The sequence below is a fragment of the Talpa occidentalis genome, unplaced genomic scaffold (genome assembly GCF_014898055.3).
Source record: "Talpa occidentalis isolate TD23 unplaced genomic scaffold, MPIMG_talOcc4v2.1 talOcc4.10, whole genome shotgun sequence".
NCBI classification, from domain to species: Eukaryota; Metazoa; Chordata; class Mammalia; order Eulipotyphla; family Talpidae; genus Talpa; species Talpa occidentalis.
The window spans coordinates 85303668-85323272 of NW_023600993.1; the positions used below are offsets into that span (position 1 = coordinate 85303668).

Below are 19605 nucleotides of genomic sequence, written 5' to 3' on the forward strand. Positions count from 1 at the left end.
TTTATCTCTTCCTAACAGTTTTCATTGCAGCAAATATAGACTTCTGTTTATAATTGCTTTTTTACTTAAATTCTGAAAAGTGAACAATGATTCCACAAGCATTTTGTTTATAATTGGCTTTGAAAAGTACTGAAGGTAATACACATAGTAGATAATAATAGTGTTCTTAAGATCCTAAGGTTATGCAGTTCCTTCTTAATTATCAAAGAAATATTATGCTCCTTTAAGTTTTTTTTTTTCACATTTTTTTTGGTGGGAAGATAATATACCTTTTTTTAAATTCCTTGCAAATGTCTGCTCTTCTTTATAAGTTAATCTCTTCTCAAATAAGAATAATAGCAAAGATTTTTGTACTTTTTTTTTTTTTTTATTTATACAAGCACTGGGTACAGTCAAAAGCGTGGGAGGGTGAGAGAATTCACTAGAGCCAGAGCGGGGAGCAGAGCAGGCAGAAGGACCAAAGCACACTGCTAAGGGGAGCAGCGGGCGGCAGGAGAGGTCTGCACGCTATGTGGGACCCTCCTCCGGTGGCCGGGGAGCAGCCGGGGATCGAACCAGCGCTGCAGAGGCTGCGGGCAGCTTCGCAACCCAGCGCTCAACCGCTGCACCACTGGGGAGGCCCAAGATTTTTGTACTTTTAAGATTTATTTATGTTTTATTTTATTTCATACATTTTTTAGATTTATTTATTTATACAAGAACTGGGGTACAGTCAGAGGCACAGGAGGGTGAGAGAATTCACCAGAGACAGAGCAGGGAACAGAACAGGCAGACGGGGCCTCCCTGGTGGCGCAGCGGTTGAGTGCTGGGTTGCGAAGCTGCCCACGGCCTCCAAGGTGCTGGTTCGATCCCCGACTGCTCCCCGGCCACCAGAGGAGGGTCCCACATGGCGCGCAGACCTCTCCTGCCGCCTGCTGCTCCCCTCAGCAGTGTACTTCGGTCCTTCTGCCTGCTCTGCTCCCTGCTCTGGCTCTGGTGAATTCTCTCATCCTCCTGTGCTTCTGACTGTACCCAGTGCATGTATAAACAAAACAAACAAACAAACAAACAAATAAATATAAAACATGCCTCTATAAAAAAAAAAAATTAAAAAAAAAAAAAAAAAAAAAAAGAACAGGCAGATGGACCAAAGACAATGCTGAGGGGAGCAGCGGGCGAAATAGGAGAAATAGGAGAGGTCTGCCGCACCATGTGGGTTTCTCCCTGGCAGGCCAGGAATCAAACCCACACTGCAGATACTGAGGACAGCTTCATAGCGTGGTGCTCAACCCACTGCACCACTAGGGAGACCCTTTATTTATATTTTAAGCCAGAATTTTTCTGCTGCAATATTTATTTATTTATTTATTTATTTTTTAAAAAGATTTATTTTATTTATTTATACAAGCACTGGGCACAGTAAGAAGCACGGGAGGGTGAGAGAATTCACCAGAGCCAGAGCAGGGAACAGAGCAGGCAGAATGACGAAGTGCACTGCTGAGGGGAGCAGCGGACACGGCAGGAGAGGTCTGCGCACCATATGGGACCCTCTCCAAGTGGCCGGGGATTGAACCGGCGCTGCAGCGGCTGCGTGCAGCTTGGCAACCCAGCGCTCAACCGCTTCGCCACCGGAGAGGCCCATGCTGCAATATTTAACGTTTGCTTCTCCACCAGTTTTAGATTCGATGGTTTTTTGACTTTTTTTCAATTGAAGAGCAATTGGCATATATTTTTATACTAGTTTCTTATGTACAAGTGATTCAGCATTTATATGCAAAGTAATCTTTATATCTTAATTCTTTGACAATTGATAATCATTGGTATTTGGTAATGTTATTAACTAGAATCTTTTCTGCTATTAAAAAAAGTTCCGATTCCTCCCCGGTGGCGCAGCGGTTGAGCGCTGGGTTGCGAAGCTGCCCACTGCCTCTGCAGCGCCGGTTCGATCCCGGCTGCTCCCCGGCCACCGGAGGAGGGTCCCACATGGCGCGCAGACCTCTCCTGCCCTGCCTGCTCTGCTCCCCGCTCTGGCTCTGGTGAATTCTCTCACCCTCCCGTGCTTCTGACATTACCCAGTGCTTGTATAAATAAATAAAATAAATCTTAAAAAAAAAAAAAAAAAGAATAAGGTACTTATTTAAAAAAAAAAAAAAAAAAGTTCCGATTATGGCATTTGGATTTAAAACTTAAAATATGTGCTTTGTTTGAAAATTAGAAATTAATTAAAAGAAAAAGATTTAAAAATTTAAAAAAAGAGCAGAAAGAAGGAAAAGAAAATTTTTTTTTTCTTCACAATGGGTTCCACTTTTGCTACCATTTGCTTTGTCTAATCTGCTTTGTTATGATTCAGGAAGGAAAGTTGGCTACCATTTGGAGGATTGCTAAGTCACCAGGAAAGTTTCTCCACTGTTTTAGCTTAAGTTAGCCTCTAATTTTTCCTGGTTCCCTTGTGATCTCAACTAAGTCCCTAGTATTTGCTTTTTAAAAATCTTCTGTGATGTGGTAGTGTCTACTTTCTATAACCTTCATTTTAGAATTTGTGACATCAAAACATCAAAGTATGATATTCTAGTATAATTTAGGTGGGGAAATACAGTGTAATTTTCCATTTTAAAGAACATGAGCCCTTTTTCAGCAAATGTTGACTCAGAAATCTTATGACTAGACCCTTGTATTAAATTGCATGGCAAGATTCTTTGAGTTTTGTGTTTTTACATATCTTTGATTAGGGAGTAAAATGCCTGTTTGTCCACATCAGCAAGATCAGCCATCTTTCCTCCATCTTTTTCTGCCACAATTTCTAGTATAGTTCCATTTTTCTTTTATATTCCTATTTAGCAATTTAAATGGAGCTTTTCTTTACCTGTTTGACTATCCTGAAATAATAATTCTTTTTTGTTATCTTTATGTAGCTATATCAGTTAAGATAGGACAATATTTACTGGATTCAGCCACCTGGGCACTTTCTAGATTAGTAGTAAGCCAAAAAAATTGTTACAGTTCTGAAAGACACTGGCAAACTGGAATGTATTCAGATGTAGGCAACAAGCTTCATGAAGGCTTCAGAACCATGTTGAATTAAGAATGATTGAAGGATGGGCCTCCTGGTGGTGTAAGGGGTTAAATCTCAGCACTATTAAGCTATCAGCAGCCACTGCAGCATGTCCCATACCTGACTAGGGAGCTGACCCACATGGCACAGCAGACCTGTCTTGTCTCATCTCCTGCTCCCCTCTGCAGTGTATTTCTGTGATCTGCCTGTTCTGCTCCCCACTCTGTCTCTGGTGAATCCTCATCCCCCTACCCCTGCACCTCTGGCCTATACCCCAGTTCCTGTATGTGTAAATAAATAAAATAAATCTTAAAAAAAAAAGAATGATTGAAGGAAATAGAGCTGGTTAGCTTGGGAAAGAGACAACATGGTAGTTGTTCTTGAGGGGCAAATGTAAAAAATTTGAAGAGACTTAACCTGAGGTATACTGTGAGCAGGTGATATTTAATGAATGTTACATGAAGCAGATTTGAATTCAATTAAAAAAAAAAACTAACAAGGATTATCCTCCCCTAGATAGGTAGCCTCACAGGGTCATTGGACTTGTTTGAACAGGAGCCCAGATGGTTGACTGTGAATCAAGAATGTTGTAGAAGGAATTCCGGTACAGAATAGAAGGTTCAAATTGCTTCAAAGCCCCTTCCAACACTCACACAGCTGTTAATGTAAGCCTTGTGCTTGTTTTGTTTTGTTGGGTTTTTTTTTCATTTTGTAGGAATGGTGGGAGAGCTGATTTTCATTTCCCAAAGTTGTCTTGGGTGTTTCTGTTTTATTCAAGGTGGTACGATGAAGTCTTCTAAAGTTATGATGAAATAAATACACAGTCATCTGAGGACCAGAACAATTTGTATTGGCTGGGTAGAAATTTAGTCCCATCTACCTCCTTAACTTATATTAACACTTACATCTTAAGAATTTCTTTCCCCAAGTTATTATTTCCAACCCCTGTATGATGGTCTTAAGGGACTTGCTTTAGAGATTTGTCCAGGAAAATGGCTCACCCAAGTATAAAGGTTTGGCTTTGCTGCAGGAAAAGTGAGGAACTATAAAATGCTCCTGATTGCCACAATGTGAGCAGTGTATAAATACACTGGCCAATCTGGTGAGGTTTTTATTATTTATAATGAATATTTTCTTCATGAACGTATTCTGGAGGAGACCTCTTAAGGAAAGATTTGGATTTTGTAGGCAGGTCTGCCCTTTCTCAGGTGGGGTGGTTAATTACAGACCTAGAAGACTCTGTAAATAAGGATCTGAAAGAAAACGCAGAGTTGAAAAAGATCAAGGTGGGCTTTTTTAACCTGCTGATACACTAATTGATTTGTCACTGTTAAATCAATTTTCCATTCCTGGGATAAATATCTCTTGATCATGATATATTATCCTTTTCAAACATTGGTATATTTGGTTTCTTTTGTTAAGGTTTTTTGTGTCTATGTTAATGAAGGTTATGGTTTTATACTTTTTATTTTCTTCAAATGACTGGTTTTACTACCAGGGTGATATGATGTCATAGAATGATCTAGAAGTGTTTTTCCTTGTGAGTTCTGGAAGAACTTATGTAATTTGGTATCAATTCTATATTTTTTTAAAAGATTAACTTATTTATGCACATAAGAGCTGGGGTACGGGCCAGAGCTATGGGGGGTGAGAGAGGATTCACCAGAGACAGAGTGGGGAACAGAAAAGGCAGATTGGGGCCTCCCCGGTGGCGCAGCAGTTGAGCGCTGGGTTGCGAAGCTGCCCGCGGCCTCTGCGGCGCCGGTTCGATCCCCGGCTGCTCCCCGGCCACCGGCGGAGAATCCCACATGGCGCGCAGACCTCTCCTGCCGCCCGCTGCTCCCCTCAGCAGTGTGCTTCGGTCCTTCTGCCTGCTCTGCTCCCCGCTCTGGCTCTGGTGAATTCTCTCACCCTCCCGCGCTTCTGACTGTACCCAGTGCATGTATAAACCAAACAAACAAACAAAATAAATAAATAAATAAACATGCCTCTATAAAAAAAAAAAAAAAAAAAAAAGATTTAAAAAAAAAAAAAAAAATAAAAAAAAAAAAAAAAAAAAAAAAAGAAAAAAAAGAAAAGGCAGATTGACCGAAGTGCACTGCTGAGGGGAGCAGCGGGCAAGTCAGGAGAGGTCTGCTGCACCATGTGGGTGGCTCCCTGGCTGGCCGGGGATCGAACTTGTGCTGCAGAGGCTGCAGATTGCTTCAGAGTGCAGTGCTTAACCCCTTGTGCCACCAGGGAGGCCTGGTATAATTTCTTTAGATGTGTGTGTCACTACTATTGAACCTGATGGGTTTGTGGGGGTTTTTGTGTGGGAAAGTTTTTAACCCCAAATCCAACTTAATGTTTGTTTATTCTAAGCAATCACATTTATTGGCCTAACCTTATTCATAATATTCCCTTAATTATCCTATAATATTTTTAGGCTACATAGTTAGATCCCTTTCTCTATACTTGATAATTTGTATCTGTTCTTTCTTTTATTTTCCTTCTTTTTGCCTTTTAGGTTTTAAATTTTTCTTCTTTTCAGTGGCTATGCATGGGTTTTGTTTAAATGTGGGCTTCTAAACTAATGTACTTCCTATATAGAAGTATCTTATTTCTATTTGTTATAGGTTCTGTTCTGTTCCCACCCCTTACCTTCCCTCCTCCCCTATGTAAGTGTTAAACTAAAAGCCTTGACACATAACATGCTTTAAACTAGCAGACAAAATTTCTTAATTATAATCAGAGATATTAGTCCTTCCTTAATTAATTAATTAATTAATTTTTTTGCCGGTGGCCAGGGAACAAACTGGCGCTGCAGAGGCTGCAGGCAGCCTCGTAGCCCAGCGCTCAACCCCTGCGCCACCAGGGGAGGCCCCTTCCTTAATTTATTATGGTTATTCCTGCTCATCAGAGACACTGTTATTTTGACTCTAGTGGGTATAGAGAAATATGAACATTATGTAGTATTAGATGCACTATATGTCCTTTATGACTTTTGCACCTTAATAACATAGCTCAACTAAAATTCTGCATTGATTTTTTTTTTCTTTAATTGCTCTGTCATTCTCAGTTTGTATTTTTTTGGTAGGCTTTGCGTGTTTGAGTTTGTATTCTTTTATGCTGTTCATATTTGAATCTGTCATTTTAAGAAAAAGTAAGCTTTTTTTTTAAAAGATTTATTTATTTTTATACAAGAGCTGGGGTACAGGCCAGGGGTGCAGGAGGTTGAGAGGATTCACTGGAGACAGAGTAGGGAGCAGAACAGGCAGACGACCGATATACACTGCTGAGGGGAGCAGCGGTCGTGATAGGAGAGGTCTGCCACACCATGTGGGAATCTCCCTGACTGGCCAGGAATCGAACCGACACTACAAAGGATGCAGACAACTTCACAGCGCTGCGCTCAACCTGTTGTGCCACCGGGGAGGCCCCAAGAAAAAATAAGCTTCTAAAAAGTCTTTTGTGGTTTTAATTTTTCCATTGTGTCCTTAAGAGAAAATAAATTGAAAGCCCTTAGAGATACTTTTCCCTTAGCACTGAGTTTTCTTCAGACCTACAATTCAACTTCTGAAGGAACTTTTTTTTTGTTTTAAGAGAAAGAAAAATTTATTTATTTATTTATACAAGCACTGGGTACAATCAGAAGTGCTAGAGGGTGAGAGAATTCACCAGAGCCAGAGCAGGGAACAGAACAGGCTGACTGGCGAAGTATACTGCTAAGGGGAGCAGCAGGCATGGCAGGAGAGGTCTGTGTGCCATGTGGGACTCTCGCCAGCAGCCAGGGGTCAAACCGGTGCTGCAGAGGCTGTGGGCAGCTTCGAAACCCAGCGCTCAACTGCTGCGCCACCGGGGAGGCCCGAGAAAGAAAATTTATGAAGGAGAAAAGGAACAGAAATAAAGTGGGACTCCCAGGCCAGTCGAAATAGTCCAGGGAGGGGCTTATATTTTTTTTTTAAGTTTATTTTTATTAAGACATAATGTATATATAGGAATATATACAAATCTTAATATAGCCAAGTGAATAAATTAAGAGAACTCTTAGTGCTCCATAAAATAAGTTTGATGCTTCTATAATATTTTACATTCATTAGAAATCCTTTTTACAGGGCCTCCCCAGTGGCGCAGCGGTTGAGCGCTGGGTTGCCAAGCTCCCCGCAGCCTCTGCAGCGCCGGTTCGATCCCCGGCTGCTCCCTGGCCACCGGAGGAGGGTCCCACATGGTGCGCAGACCTCTCCTGCCGCCCGCTGCCCCCCCCAGCAGTGTACCTCGGTCCCTCTGCCTGCTCTGCTCCCCGCTCTGGCTCTGGTGAATTCTCTCACCCTCCCGCGCCTCTGACTGTACCCAGTGCTTGTATAAATAAATCTTTAAAAAAAAAAAAAAAAGAAATCTTTCTTAAAAAAAAAAGAAACAAAGGCATCAAAAATATTTAAAAAAAAAAAAAAAAAAAAAAAAATCCTTTTTACAAACACAGCCTTCTGTTAATTAGCAAAATATAAAATCAGGGAAAATACAGAAAAGAATGACCTCTTGAAAAATGACCTCTTACAAAATAGTAGTGCCTCTGAGGAAAGTTCAAAGTATTGAATTTTTTTCTTGTTTGTTCTGATTTTGGTCAAAGGAGTTGATAATTATTTAATACAAAGAGTTTCAAATTATAAAGGGTTAATGTAGATGGTGATGAGCTGGGTATCAAGGCTCAGATGTCACAAAATGGATGCAAATTAAAGGAGAGATTTTATTTAAATATTGGAGAAATCTCTGAAATTTCATGATAAAATCCTAAAATGTGAAAATTGCATGAGGTCTATATGAATGTCTAGTTTTAAAAAAGAAAGAAATATCTATGTTGGTTTAGTTATTGAATTTGCCTAGAGAATGATTTGGATCCTTACTTCTAGTTGAAGAAATACAAGAGTCTGTGACCTACATCTAATGACTTTAGAACATACACTTGGTCTTGTCTTGAGTGTGGTTTTATTCTCTTTGTCTAGAAGATTAAGATTGCAGCCCTGCGCATGTATACTAGCTGTGTGGAGAAAACTGACTTCGAGGAATTCTTTCTGAGTAAGTGACTGTTTTTGATAGTTCTGGAAAAGGAAAATGAATCTACTTTGCATTTTTATGATTGTCTTAGTACAATAGTGAGACAGTTTTTGCTGTATAGGAGACATTTTAACAGGTTTGAAAATGAACTAAGAATTTGTCTAGTACTTTTTCATTATCATCCCTCTTGTCCAAGTATGTATCGTTTTACATGAGAGTACTCAGTAAAAATACCCTGTTTTATATTCTGTCTGTTTTACTTAGCAGTTTGACGGGAATGTTTTTGCCTGTCATTCCTCTTTTTGTTTCTAGTTTTTAATTATTTTTGTTAATTCTGGAATATGCTTCATGATTTTTCTTCTTTATGTTGAAGGGCTATTGATTCAAAAAGCACATATAATCTTATCATTTATTCCCTACTGATAAATTGCTTTCCAAAAGAAAGGCTACAGGTTGACACTACCACTAGAATGGTGGTTGTGCCAATACAGTATTTGTTTTGATGCTGTTATAAAAAAAGTTAATTAAATTAAGGTTTAAGTCATTTCCAGTTCTACATATTTTGGAAGGAAATGTGTGCTGTGTCATTTTATGGCAACAGCTATTATCCAACGGCACTTGATTGTATATACTTGATATTTTTCACAGACAATTACGTGTAATTATGTTAACAACAATGAGGAAAACTAGATGCAGTTTCATATTATTTAATAACTATGTCAAAAAACCAAATGTAAATTGTTTCATTTTACTATTTCAGCAGATTGATATTAGAAATGTAAAATATTATACTGAGTGGCAGTCCTAATTTAATATCTGCCTTCCACTTCTGATTTATTCATTACCAAGAAAGAAAGTGTCTGCTTCTTTTTAATTTTTGCCGACTTCTAATTTGAGGAATTAGAAGCATTAGAAGATATTTAGATATTAGAAGGAGGAAATATTCTTTCTTTTTTTTTTTATAGAGGCATGTTTATTTATTTATTTATTTGTTTGTTTTTTTGTTTATACATGCACTGGGTACAGTCAGAAGCGCGGGAGGGTGAGAGAATCCACCAGAGCCAGAGCGGGGAGCAGAGCAGGCAGAAGGACCGAAGTACACTGCTGAGGGGAGCAGCGGGCGGCAGGAGAGGTCTGCGCGCCATGTGGGACCCTCCTCCGGTGGCCGGGGAGCAGCCGGGGATTGAACCGGCGCTGCAGAGGCTGCGGGCAGCTTCGCAACCCAGCGCTCAACCGCTGCGCCACCGGGGAGGCCCGGAAATATTCTTTCTTTATGTGATGAAGAAACTACATTCAAAGCTGGATTTTTCTTAAGTGGTTTCTTAATTCCATGTGCTTAAGTATTTTTCATCAAATCTTTTTGAAACCTTATCCTTAACATTTTTTTATTTGATTTAATAAATAGCTCATAAATTTATTATAATTATTTCCAAAGGATATTTTACTAGCTATCTTTGTCCTAGCCAGTCCTTATTATTGAAGGTTCTTGAGTTAATATTATAGTATTGAAGGGGCTTCCCTGGTGGTGCAGCAGTTGAGCGCTGGGTTGCGAAGCTGCCCGCGGCCTCTGCGGCGCCGGTTCGATCCCCGACTGCTCCCCAGCCACCGGAGGAGGGTCCCACATGGCGCGCAGACCTCTCCTGCCGCCCGCTGCTCCCCTCAGCAGTGTACTTCGGTCCTTCTGCCTGCTCTGCTCCCCGCTCTGGCTCTGGTGAATTCTCTCACCCTCCCGCACTTCTGACTGTACCCAGTGCATGTATAAACAAACAAACAAACAAATAAATAAATAAATAAAACATGCCTCTATTGAAAAAAAAATTAAAAAAAAATACAGTATTGAATAATGAGATGATTATGATGTACTTAGGTTAATATATCATGTTTCAACTTATAAGCTGGTGTAAGCTACATATAAAATGAAAGTTTATAAAATTATTAACGGTATATACTAGGGCCTCCCCTGGTGGTGCAGGCAATTGAACACCATGCTGTGAAGCTGTCCGTAGCCTCTGCAGCGCAGGTTCGATCCCTGCCGACCGGCGAGGGTCCCACATGGCGCAGCAGACCTCTCCTGCCTCACCCGCTGCTCCCCTCAGCAGTGTATTTCAGTCAGTCTGCCTGTTCTGTTCCCCACTCTGTCTCTGGTGAGTCCTCTCACCCTCCCACGCATCTGGCCTGTACCCATGTTCTTGTATAAAATAAATAAATAAATCTTTAAAAAAAATAGTATATACTAATAGTTCACATTTACATATATGACTTTACATTTGTTTCATTTAGGAGTTATAAAATTTTAATGGATAAGAACAACTTGTATTCATATTTTCATTTTTGTTTTGTTTTCAAAAACAGTTGAAACTTAAAAAGAGGCTCAATAACTTACCAAAGTTTCTTAGATAAGTCTTGAGCCTATGTCATCTGCCTTAAAACCCAGGAATTTCCCCCGTGTAACATATTGCCTGCGGATGAATGTAACTGCATCTTAATATTTTCGTTTATTTTCTATTTAAATGAGAACTCTTTCTGTGCAAGCTGGTCTGTGAGTATTATAAACTGATGTTTATTCATATTAGAGCATGTGCATCTCAGTGAGCTTTGTTATAACTTTGCTCTTTGAAAATAGTTTCCTAGGGAGGTAGTAAAATTTTCAACGATACCACTTTTACTTTAAGTTTTCTAAGACTCAATTTGAGGATTGCCTGTTAGACCTGTAATCTTCATTTGACTATGCTTCATTATGGTTTGTCTTTGTCATTTGTGAGTAGATTAAACTAAAGTGGTTTCAAATTGTGCCTAGTTGATAAAAATTGAGCTAATCTGAAAAGTGCTATTTGGAGGTAGAGAAAGAATATCTGTAAAATAAGGACATGGACTTCCTTAGATCTTAGATTCTATAGAGTAGGCCAGACAGATAAGGATTGAGGTCCTCAGGTAACTGGCCAGTGTCATCCTCCCTCATCAAAAGTGAGACTGGTGGTATTTCATGAGGATTGTATAAGAATGAGTATCAGAATGAGTTGTTTACTCACAATGTTGATCAGTGACTGAGGTTTATCATTTTATTGAAAGTCTTAAATAATTAGTGAGTTTTTCAAAGATAATTTAAACTCTAATGTTTAAATAATTTACTGAAAGATAAAACAATAAAAGTGAATATTTATGAGTACCTATGCAATACTAAACATTTTGCTAGATGTTTTTATAGGTCTTATCTTGTTTAGCCCTCAAAAAACCCTGTGTTAGGTTCTCTGTTTCCCATTTTTATTTATAAAATTTTTTTTTAAAGATTTATTTCATTCATGCATACAAGAGGCCAGAGTGTGGGAGAGGGGGGTATTGGTGAGAGGATTCACCAGAAGCATAGTGGGGAGCAGAATAGGCAAATTGACTGAAATACACTGCTGAGGGGAGCCGCAGGCGAGACAGGAGAGGTCTGCTGCACTATGTGGATCAGCTCCCTGGCTGGGGATTGAACTTGTGCTTCAGTGGCAGTGGATAGCTTCATATTTCTGAGACTTAACCCCTTGTGCTACCAGGGAGGCCCCTATTCTCCCATTTTGTAGAGATAAAAACTGAGACACCTAGAGACTAAGTAATTTTAAGATACATAAAGAGTGAGAAGTAGAGTCAAAGTTTTGAATCAGGTTGTCTGACCCTAGAGCCTGCATTAAATGGACAACTATGTCAACACTGTCTCCCCATTCACAGTAATGAATTGTTTAATTTTATCCAACTTGGTGTCAGGGAAAAAAGTATTTAGTTTCAGAAAATAAAGCACTCAGGGGCCTCCCCGGTGGCACAGCAGTTGAGCTCTGGGCTGCGAAGCTGCCTGCAGCCTCTGCAGCACCAGTTCGATCCCCGGGTGAGGGTCCCACATGGCGCGCAAACCTCTCCTGCTGCACCCACTGCTCCCCTCAGCAGTGTATTTCGTAGGTCTGCCTGTTCTGTTCCCCGCTCTGGTGAATTCTCTCACTCTCCCGCGCTTCTGACTGTACCCAGTGGTTGTATAAATAAATAAATAAATCTTTAAAAAAAAAAAAAGAAAAGAAAATAAAGCACTCAGTATATATTGGAGCAAGGGTGTGATCATGGCAAAGACCATACCAGGTTTTGAAACTTTGAAGTGTTTAAACACATTTCATTGAGCTAACAAATTCTGCTGTGCTTTTGTTTTAGTTACTGTCAAACATTCAGTGATCTTTTTTTTTAGGGGTTTGTCCTGTGGGTTTTCCTTCTTACCCTAGTGGATACGGGGAATAGGTCATATACCAGTTCTTTACCCATCCTCAGCCCTCATCCGACCCCCAGAAGGGAAAATTGTGACCCAGGTCCAGCTGCTGGACTGCCTGTCTATGCTTTCCAGCCCAAGAACTGATTCCCTCTCTGAGAAAATTGGAAAGTCTCCTGGAGGCTGCTGAGAAGCTTTGATGTAGAGGTAGCAATTGAACAGATTGTCCTTTAGAAGCAGCCAAATTTCATTTTCCAGATTGAAAGACAGACTTCCAAGAAAACTTTACTTTTTAATGTTTTGTTCTAGCATCCAAAAAAGACCCAACTTCAGATCCGGGCTTGAGAGTTTCTCATGGCTATTCTTATTCTAGGTGGAGGGTGGTTGGCCCATTCTCAGATGGCATGTGTCTTAATAGCTGCATGGCTAGCCAGGCCAGCTTTCACCTCCCTCCTGCTGGGCTCCAAGAGGAAGTCCACTTGACAGCTCCTGGGTACCTCCCAGTAAGCTCACCAGAGTATTTTGGTGTCACTTTTTGATAGACCTGGACTTCAACCCCAGCCCTGCCACTAGCTTGTTAATATTGTGACTACCTACAAGCAACTTAGTCTTTTTGAGCACATCTCCTAATCTCTAAAATGTAGATTATAAAAGTTCCCTTCAGGGTTAAAGTGAGGATTAAGCAAGATAAGGAATTGACATGTCTAGCAGTAGACCTGCCATGAAGTATGGACCCTTAATGAATGTTGGTATCTAATATTAATATTAGAGGGGCAATGAGAGTAATGATTAAGAACACAGAGTCTGAAATCAATCAGATCTGATTCTAGGTATCTCTTTTCATACCTGTGTGACCTTGGGCAATTATCTTGACCTAAGAGATAGTTTTCATATCTCAAATGGTGATAAATCAATACCCACCTCATAGGATTGTTGGGAGGATTCATTGAACTAATTAATGCATGTAAAGCACCTGTTATCATGTCTGGCACTTTGCAAGCCCACAATAAATTACAGCACCTTATTATTATTGGTCTCTCTAGCATACTTTGTGGGGGTCCTGCCCTGTGTTTTCTCTCCTAGTGGCCTCTGTTTGTTATCATTTAGAATATTGGGTACTTCATTGATTGCTGAAAGACATAAGTGACTACTTCTTTCTTGAGTCATTGTTCCAAAGTTACAGATTATAACCTAAGGGCCCAAATTTCTCACTGATTCTCTTTTTCTTTATTCTCTTACACCAGCTTTTCTCCCTGTCATATAATTAGGAGGGTACTTTCAATGCCTCTTATCCAGCAAGAGGCATTTCTTAGAGATATGAGAATTACGAGGCTTGGACATATGTCTAAGCACTGACCTAATTTTGGGTATCTTCGAATGAGGAGATGCCCTACCCAGTTTTGTCATTTCTAGGGGTGATGAATGGTCTTTTGTTAGATATAGTCTGCTTTATTTAGCTACAGCTCCCTAGAGCCCCACTTCTTTTTTCCTGATCATTTATTTTGGGTGAATTATTCAGCACATCCATATTCATAGCATATTGGGTCATTTTAAAGAAAGAATACAGGGGGCCTCCCCTGGTGGCGCAGATATCGAGCGCTGGGCTGCGAAGCTGCCGGGGCAGCCTCTGCAGCGCCGGTTCCATCCCCGGCCACCGGCGAGGGTCCCGCATGGCGCGCAGACCTCTCCTGCCGCCCGCTGCTCCCCTCAGCGGTGTACTTCGGTCCTTCTGCCTGCTCTGCTCCCTGCTCTGGCTCTGGTGAATTCTCTCGCCCTCCCGCACTTCTGACTGTACCCAGTGCTTGTATAAATAAATAAATAAATCTTTAAAAAAAAAAAGAAAGAAAGAAAGAATACAGGAAGAGGAGACCAGAAGGGGTTCTAATGAGGTTCAGATAAAAAAATCTTACACTTATGTGGGGTAGAGAAGGTGGTGTTTACCTAGTGTTATAGAAGAATTTGAGACCAGAAAGGGAAAATAACATAGAATCACGTAAAAGTTGTAATAAACCATGGAGATCATCCAGGCTACATTAAACAAAGTAAGAAAGCTAAGACTCAGAGAGGTGAAGTGATTTCTTGGAGACCACAAAGCAAATTGGTTACAGGACTAGAACTGGAAGACTGGTCAATTGACTGCATTCAGTGCTTTCTGAACTCACAGTGTTTACCATGTTATTCTTCCACTGATGAAATATCTTTATATTCCTTCAATAGTCCTACTCCAATACTCACATATTTATATTTTATTGTTATTTTCTAGGGTGTCAGATGCCAGATACATTCAATTCGTGGTTTCTTATAACTCTGCTTCATGTCTGGTAAGTGAGCAATTTAAGTGAAGTCATCAATTTTTTTTTTCTTTTTAAACACTGCTGACTTGTAAGGTATAGCTTCAGCAGGACTGATTATATGAAATGGCAGTTGTTCAGGCATTAAAAACTGTTCCTTTCATTTTAATAACTGGTGTCTTGAAACATTTTTATTAAAGGTCAAAGCATAATTCCAGAAAGAAACTAATATTTGTAGAATTTTCTCAAAGAACACCTAACCCAGTGAATAATGCTATCAGTATCTCTAAGAAACTGTATGAGGTTGGCTGGAAAGTTCTCTCCCCTGGCTGTTTTAGGAAAGTTCACATTTACGTAAAAGTGGTTTGAATTGTGAGAATCCGTGGTCATTTTCTTTGCTGCTCATCAGAAACCTATAACAAATTATAGCACTGACATTTACGCCTGTACCTCTAAAATGTTCATACAGGTTAGATTCATGCCAGGTTTGTTGCATGTAAAAATATTTAACACCTTAAACAGTATATTTTTTCTTCAGCTGCAAAATAAGTAGCCAAAAAAAATCAGTTTTCATCTAATGTTACACAGTATTAAAGGTCAGAAGGATATAGGAGAGACGTTGAAGTGGGGGCTGGGGAGTGTATTTATTGAACTGCCAGATCTTGGGAAAGCAAATTCTGGAGAACTAAGTTTACTACTTTGACCATAGTGAGTATCTGAGGAACGTAGGGAATGGTTGCCCTGTCAAAAGGACCCTTGTTTGAGACTGCCTTCAGTTGAGCTTTGCATCACAGTACTGACTACTATATAAAGGCTTTTTGGTTTTGATCACCTCTGAAATATTTCTTCTTCTGAACTCACATAGTCACTGAGCTTGGTTAGGAGACCTGAAGTGGCAGTTTATTTTGTTATTCTCTAAACTGCTAGTTTGTTGAGTGCACAGTATGTTCTAGGAGGTTTTCTGGGAACTAAAAGTGGTTTTTAAGAAGCTCACAGTCTAGTGAGATAAGATATGTAAAATAGTTATAAATTGGAATGCTAAGAACTATAATCAATGTGAGTAAGTAGGATTTATGGGATTGCAGAGGCAGCTACAATTATCAAGACTATTACTATTTACTTGTTCTACCTGTTCTTTGAGTGTGCCATGTCTTTCAGTCAGGCAGCTGAGAAGACAGGCTTCTTTCTGTCTGGATGGTAAAGGGTAGGAAAAGGTTCATGGCAGGGGCTGGATATATTGAGAAAAAAATGACTTTAAAGAGGAGAGGACCGCAGATGTAGCACAGGAGAATCACTCACTGGAAAGATGGGAGGGTTGAGAGGTGGCTACGCATTCCCAGAGGAGCTCAAAGATAATATTCAGAACTTGTATGAAAGACTCTTTATTGCCCATATAGCTAGAGGTATAGAGTGTTAGTGGGAGTGGATGGCAAAATAAAATATATAATCCCTGTGACCACATCCCAAGGTCAATACCTGACTAATAGCAGCTGGGCGAACCTTGAAACTACTTGTTCTTTCAAGTTAGCCACCATTTCCAAATATGCCTGCTGAGTCTTCCTTGCTGAGGTTGGTTTAATTTCTCAGAGGAATGGGGAGTACCACCACCAGTTAAGTAAGGGGAGGGAGGCTGTCTGTTTTAAATCTGCATTTGATCTCCCTTTTACCCGTAGTTTTCATGATCTGTCAGTTTTGGTGAAATGAATTGGTAGCTTTTCAGTTTGAATCAGCAAGCTCTTATAAGAGGACTTATTTTGTGTTAAGGATTGTGGGGCACTGGAAAGAAAGATATGACATGGCTTACATGTTCAGGAAACTTAGTGGAAAACAGACATAAAGTACAGTTGCTTATAGTAGATGACAAAGAATGAAGTGCCATGTCATGGTATAGGCAGTACAATGGATACAAGGAGGTGTGACTAAATTCAGATTTGGTGGTGATGGTGGTGGGGTGGTAGGGTAAGGGGATTGTCGGATAGAGTGATTCTGTGGTAGAAGTGACATTTGAGATATGTACCATGAAGGGTAAGTAGAATTCCTTTTTTAAATAAGATTTATTTTATTTATTTATGCATACAAGAACTGTTGTTGGACAGAGGTGTGGGGTGGGTAAGAGAATTCACCAGAGACAAAATGGGGAGTAGGACAGGTGGATCTACTGAAATACACTGCTGAGGGGAGCAGTGGGTGAGACAGGAGAGGTCTGCTGTGCCATGTGGGTTATCTCCCTGGCTGGGATAGCTTGATAGCGCTGAGACTTTAACCCCTATGCCATCACAGAGGCCCAGGGTGAGTAGAATTCCTGTCAGAGAGAAGGGGGATTTTAGGTTGAGGGAATATCAGGAGCAAAATATAAACCATGTCTAAGAACATGGAATATTAGAGGGCATTGAGTTGTCTTTAGTGTTTAGGGCAGGTTTGTGAGGAATGGAGTGGGAAGGCTCATCAGAAGAGTAGTGTAGGGCCCAAAAGGAATTGGGAGTGCAAACTGGTCCAACCACTATGGAGAGCTGTGTGGAGATTTCTGGACCTACTAAACATAGAGCTTCCATATGATCCAGCAATTCCACTCTAGGTATTTACCCAAAGGACACAGAAACATCAATTCCAAAGAGCACCTGCACCCCTATGTTTATAGCAGCACTGTTTACAATAGCTAAGCTTTGGAAACAACCCAAATGCCCAAAAATAGATGACTGGATCAAGAAGATGTGGTCCATATATACCATGGAATATTACTCAGCATTCAAAAAAGATAAACACATGCAATTTGCAGCAACATGGATGGCGCTGGAAGGGATCATGCTCAGCGAAATAAGCCAAAAAGAAAAAGAAAAATACCGGATGGTCTCACTCATAGCAGGAATCTAGAAAACTTAAATAAGGGACCAGGAAAATGAATATAAGAAAGTGAAAATCAAGGGCCTCCCCGGTGGCGCAGCGGTTGAGTGCTGGGTTGCAAAGCTGTCCACAGCCTCTGCAGTGCCGGTTCGTTCCCCGGCTGCTCCCGGGCCACCGGAGGAGGGTCCCATATGGCACGCAGACCTCTCCTGCCGCCCGCTGCTCCCCTCAGCAGTGTGCTTTGGTCCTTCTGCCTGCTCTGCTCCCCGCTCTGGCTCTGGTGAATTCTCTCACCCTCCCATGCTTCTGACTGTACCCAGTGCTTGTATAAATAAATAAATAAAAATAAATTAAAAAAAAAATCTTAAAAAAAAAAAAAAAGAAAGTGAAAATCAAAATCAACAAAAAACTATGAACCAGAGACACTTTTTGGGGGGTGGGGGGCGGGAGGGGAAGGATTGGGGTCAGAATGGGGCGTTTGCAATTGTATGGGGGAATATAAAAATAAAATTATTATTTAAAAAAAAAAATAAAATACAAACAAAATCATGTAAAAAAAAAAAAAAAAGGAATTGGGGAAAGCCTTCTGCTAAGGAGTAGAGGGTGTTGGGAGGACTAAAAATTCCATCCCAAGTCAGTAGAGAAGCTGTGTTCTTCTAGCCCTGTTCTCTTAGGCTGAAGCTCTAAGAGGGTAACTGAGGGCTAGATATTTTATAGTATTACAGAACTCACTGGACTTGCTAGAGATGTAGAGGACTGAAATACCTCCTGTAGGTGGTTGTGTGAGGAAGAGATGGGGGAACACTTAGAAAGAAGTCATAAAAGTAGAAAGACTCCTCTCACCCCCACTCTCCAAAACAACCAAAACCTAATAAACAGAATACCTTGTCAGTGGTCTGTCTAGAAAGATGCTTGAGTTCCCTAGGGTGATGATTCTCTATTGACTCTTATTAGAGTAGAGACAGGATTTCTTACATTCTGTTAGTTCTCTGAGCAGTGTTGTTTCTCTTACCCTGTCTGCTTTCTCTAGTTGCAGTTTTTCTGTGGTTTGGGATTTAGTTCTGGAACCCCTCCACTGCCTAAGGTGCCCTTATCAATTCATATAAACTTGAATCTGCAATGACTGTATGTCCTTTGTCTTTGCTGAATAATTAGTGTTGCCTGTGGCCACTGAAAGAATGTTGAGAGAGATTGCTTTCTCACGTGCACTTGATAAAAGCAGGCTGTCTCCTCTGTTCCCTGTCTTGGACAGTGGCATTGCGATCCATTCAGGCGCCTACACCAGACACCTGGGCGTCCTCCTTGACTTTTCCCTTCACTCCTTCATCTGGTCAGTCACCAGTCACCAACTCAAACTGAACCCATAAATACCTTTTACTTTTTGACCTAGGTCATACATATGTATCTGATATAAAAGTTTTATAAAAATTATCCTTACGCTGTCAGATAATCTCAGATATTATCTATTTCATTTGAATTTTAAACAGAAATTCAAGATGTCTCTCAATAAACTGATTACATGGGTTACAAACAACAATATCTGAAAATTGGTCTTTAGCCTCCAACTTTTTCCTCTGTGTACCAACAGTCTTCTTAATATAAATTGCATACAGTACATACATACACTGTATGTACATAAATTGTACTCAGTACATACATACATGAGTACACTTCTTAATAGTCTCCACTGTTTTCAGGATAAAGTATAAATTTATTAGCATAGCATGCATACCTCACCAGATATGCAGCCTTTACTTGTCTTACCTATTGCCATTCTAGGCACCACTGCCACCACTACTTCCTCCTCTACAAGGAAAAGCAGAACTAATACACTAGAAATATCAAGTCTTCTGTACAAAATTTTCTTCTGCCGAGAAGGACCTTCCTTCTCTCCAATTGAGAAACTGCTGTTTTTCATTCAGTATCGATTCTGATACCATCTCTTCTTTGAAACCTTCCCTTCTCCTGAAAGCATAGTTAGTTTTTCTGTGTTCCCTTTGTGTTTTGGACATCTGTATTATAGCACCTCTATATAACATTTTTTACTTTATCAAATCTATCACTCTTCCTGTGGATGGTGAATTTATTGAGAGCAGTAATTATTTTTACTATCTTTCTGGAAAGATACAAAAAAGATATTTCTTCCCTTCAGTACCATGTCTTACTTTGTTTACATCAATAAA

General features: G+C 40.2%; 1 protein-coding gene across 3 annotated transcripts in view; it reads left to right on the top strand.

Annotated features, from left to right (window-relative positions):
- Positions 1-19605, top strand: part of LOC119233700 (ubiquinol-cytochrome-c reductase complex assembly factor 1) — a 114549-nt gene that overhangs the window by 23282 nt on the left and 71662 nt on the right. For all 3 annotated transcript variants that reach the window (XM_037496268.2, XM_037496277.2, XM_037496283.2), the window contains 2 exons: positions 8011-8083; positions 14554-14611. In XM_037496268.2, coding sequence (XP_037352165.1) covers positions 8011-8083; positions 14554-14611 — 131 coding nt within the window. The remainder of the gene's footprint in view (positions 1-8010; positions 8084-14553; positions 14612-19605) is intronic.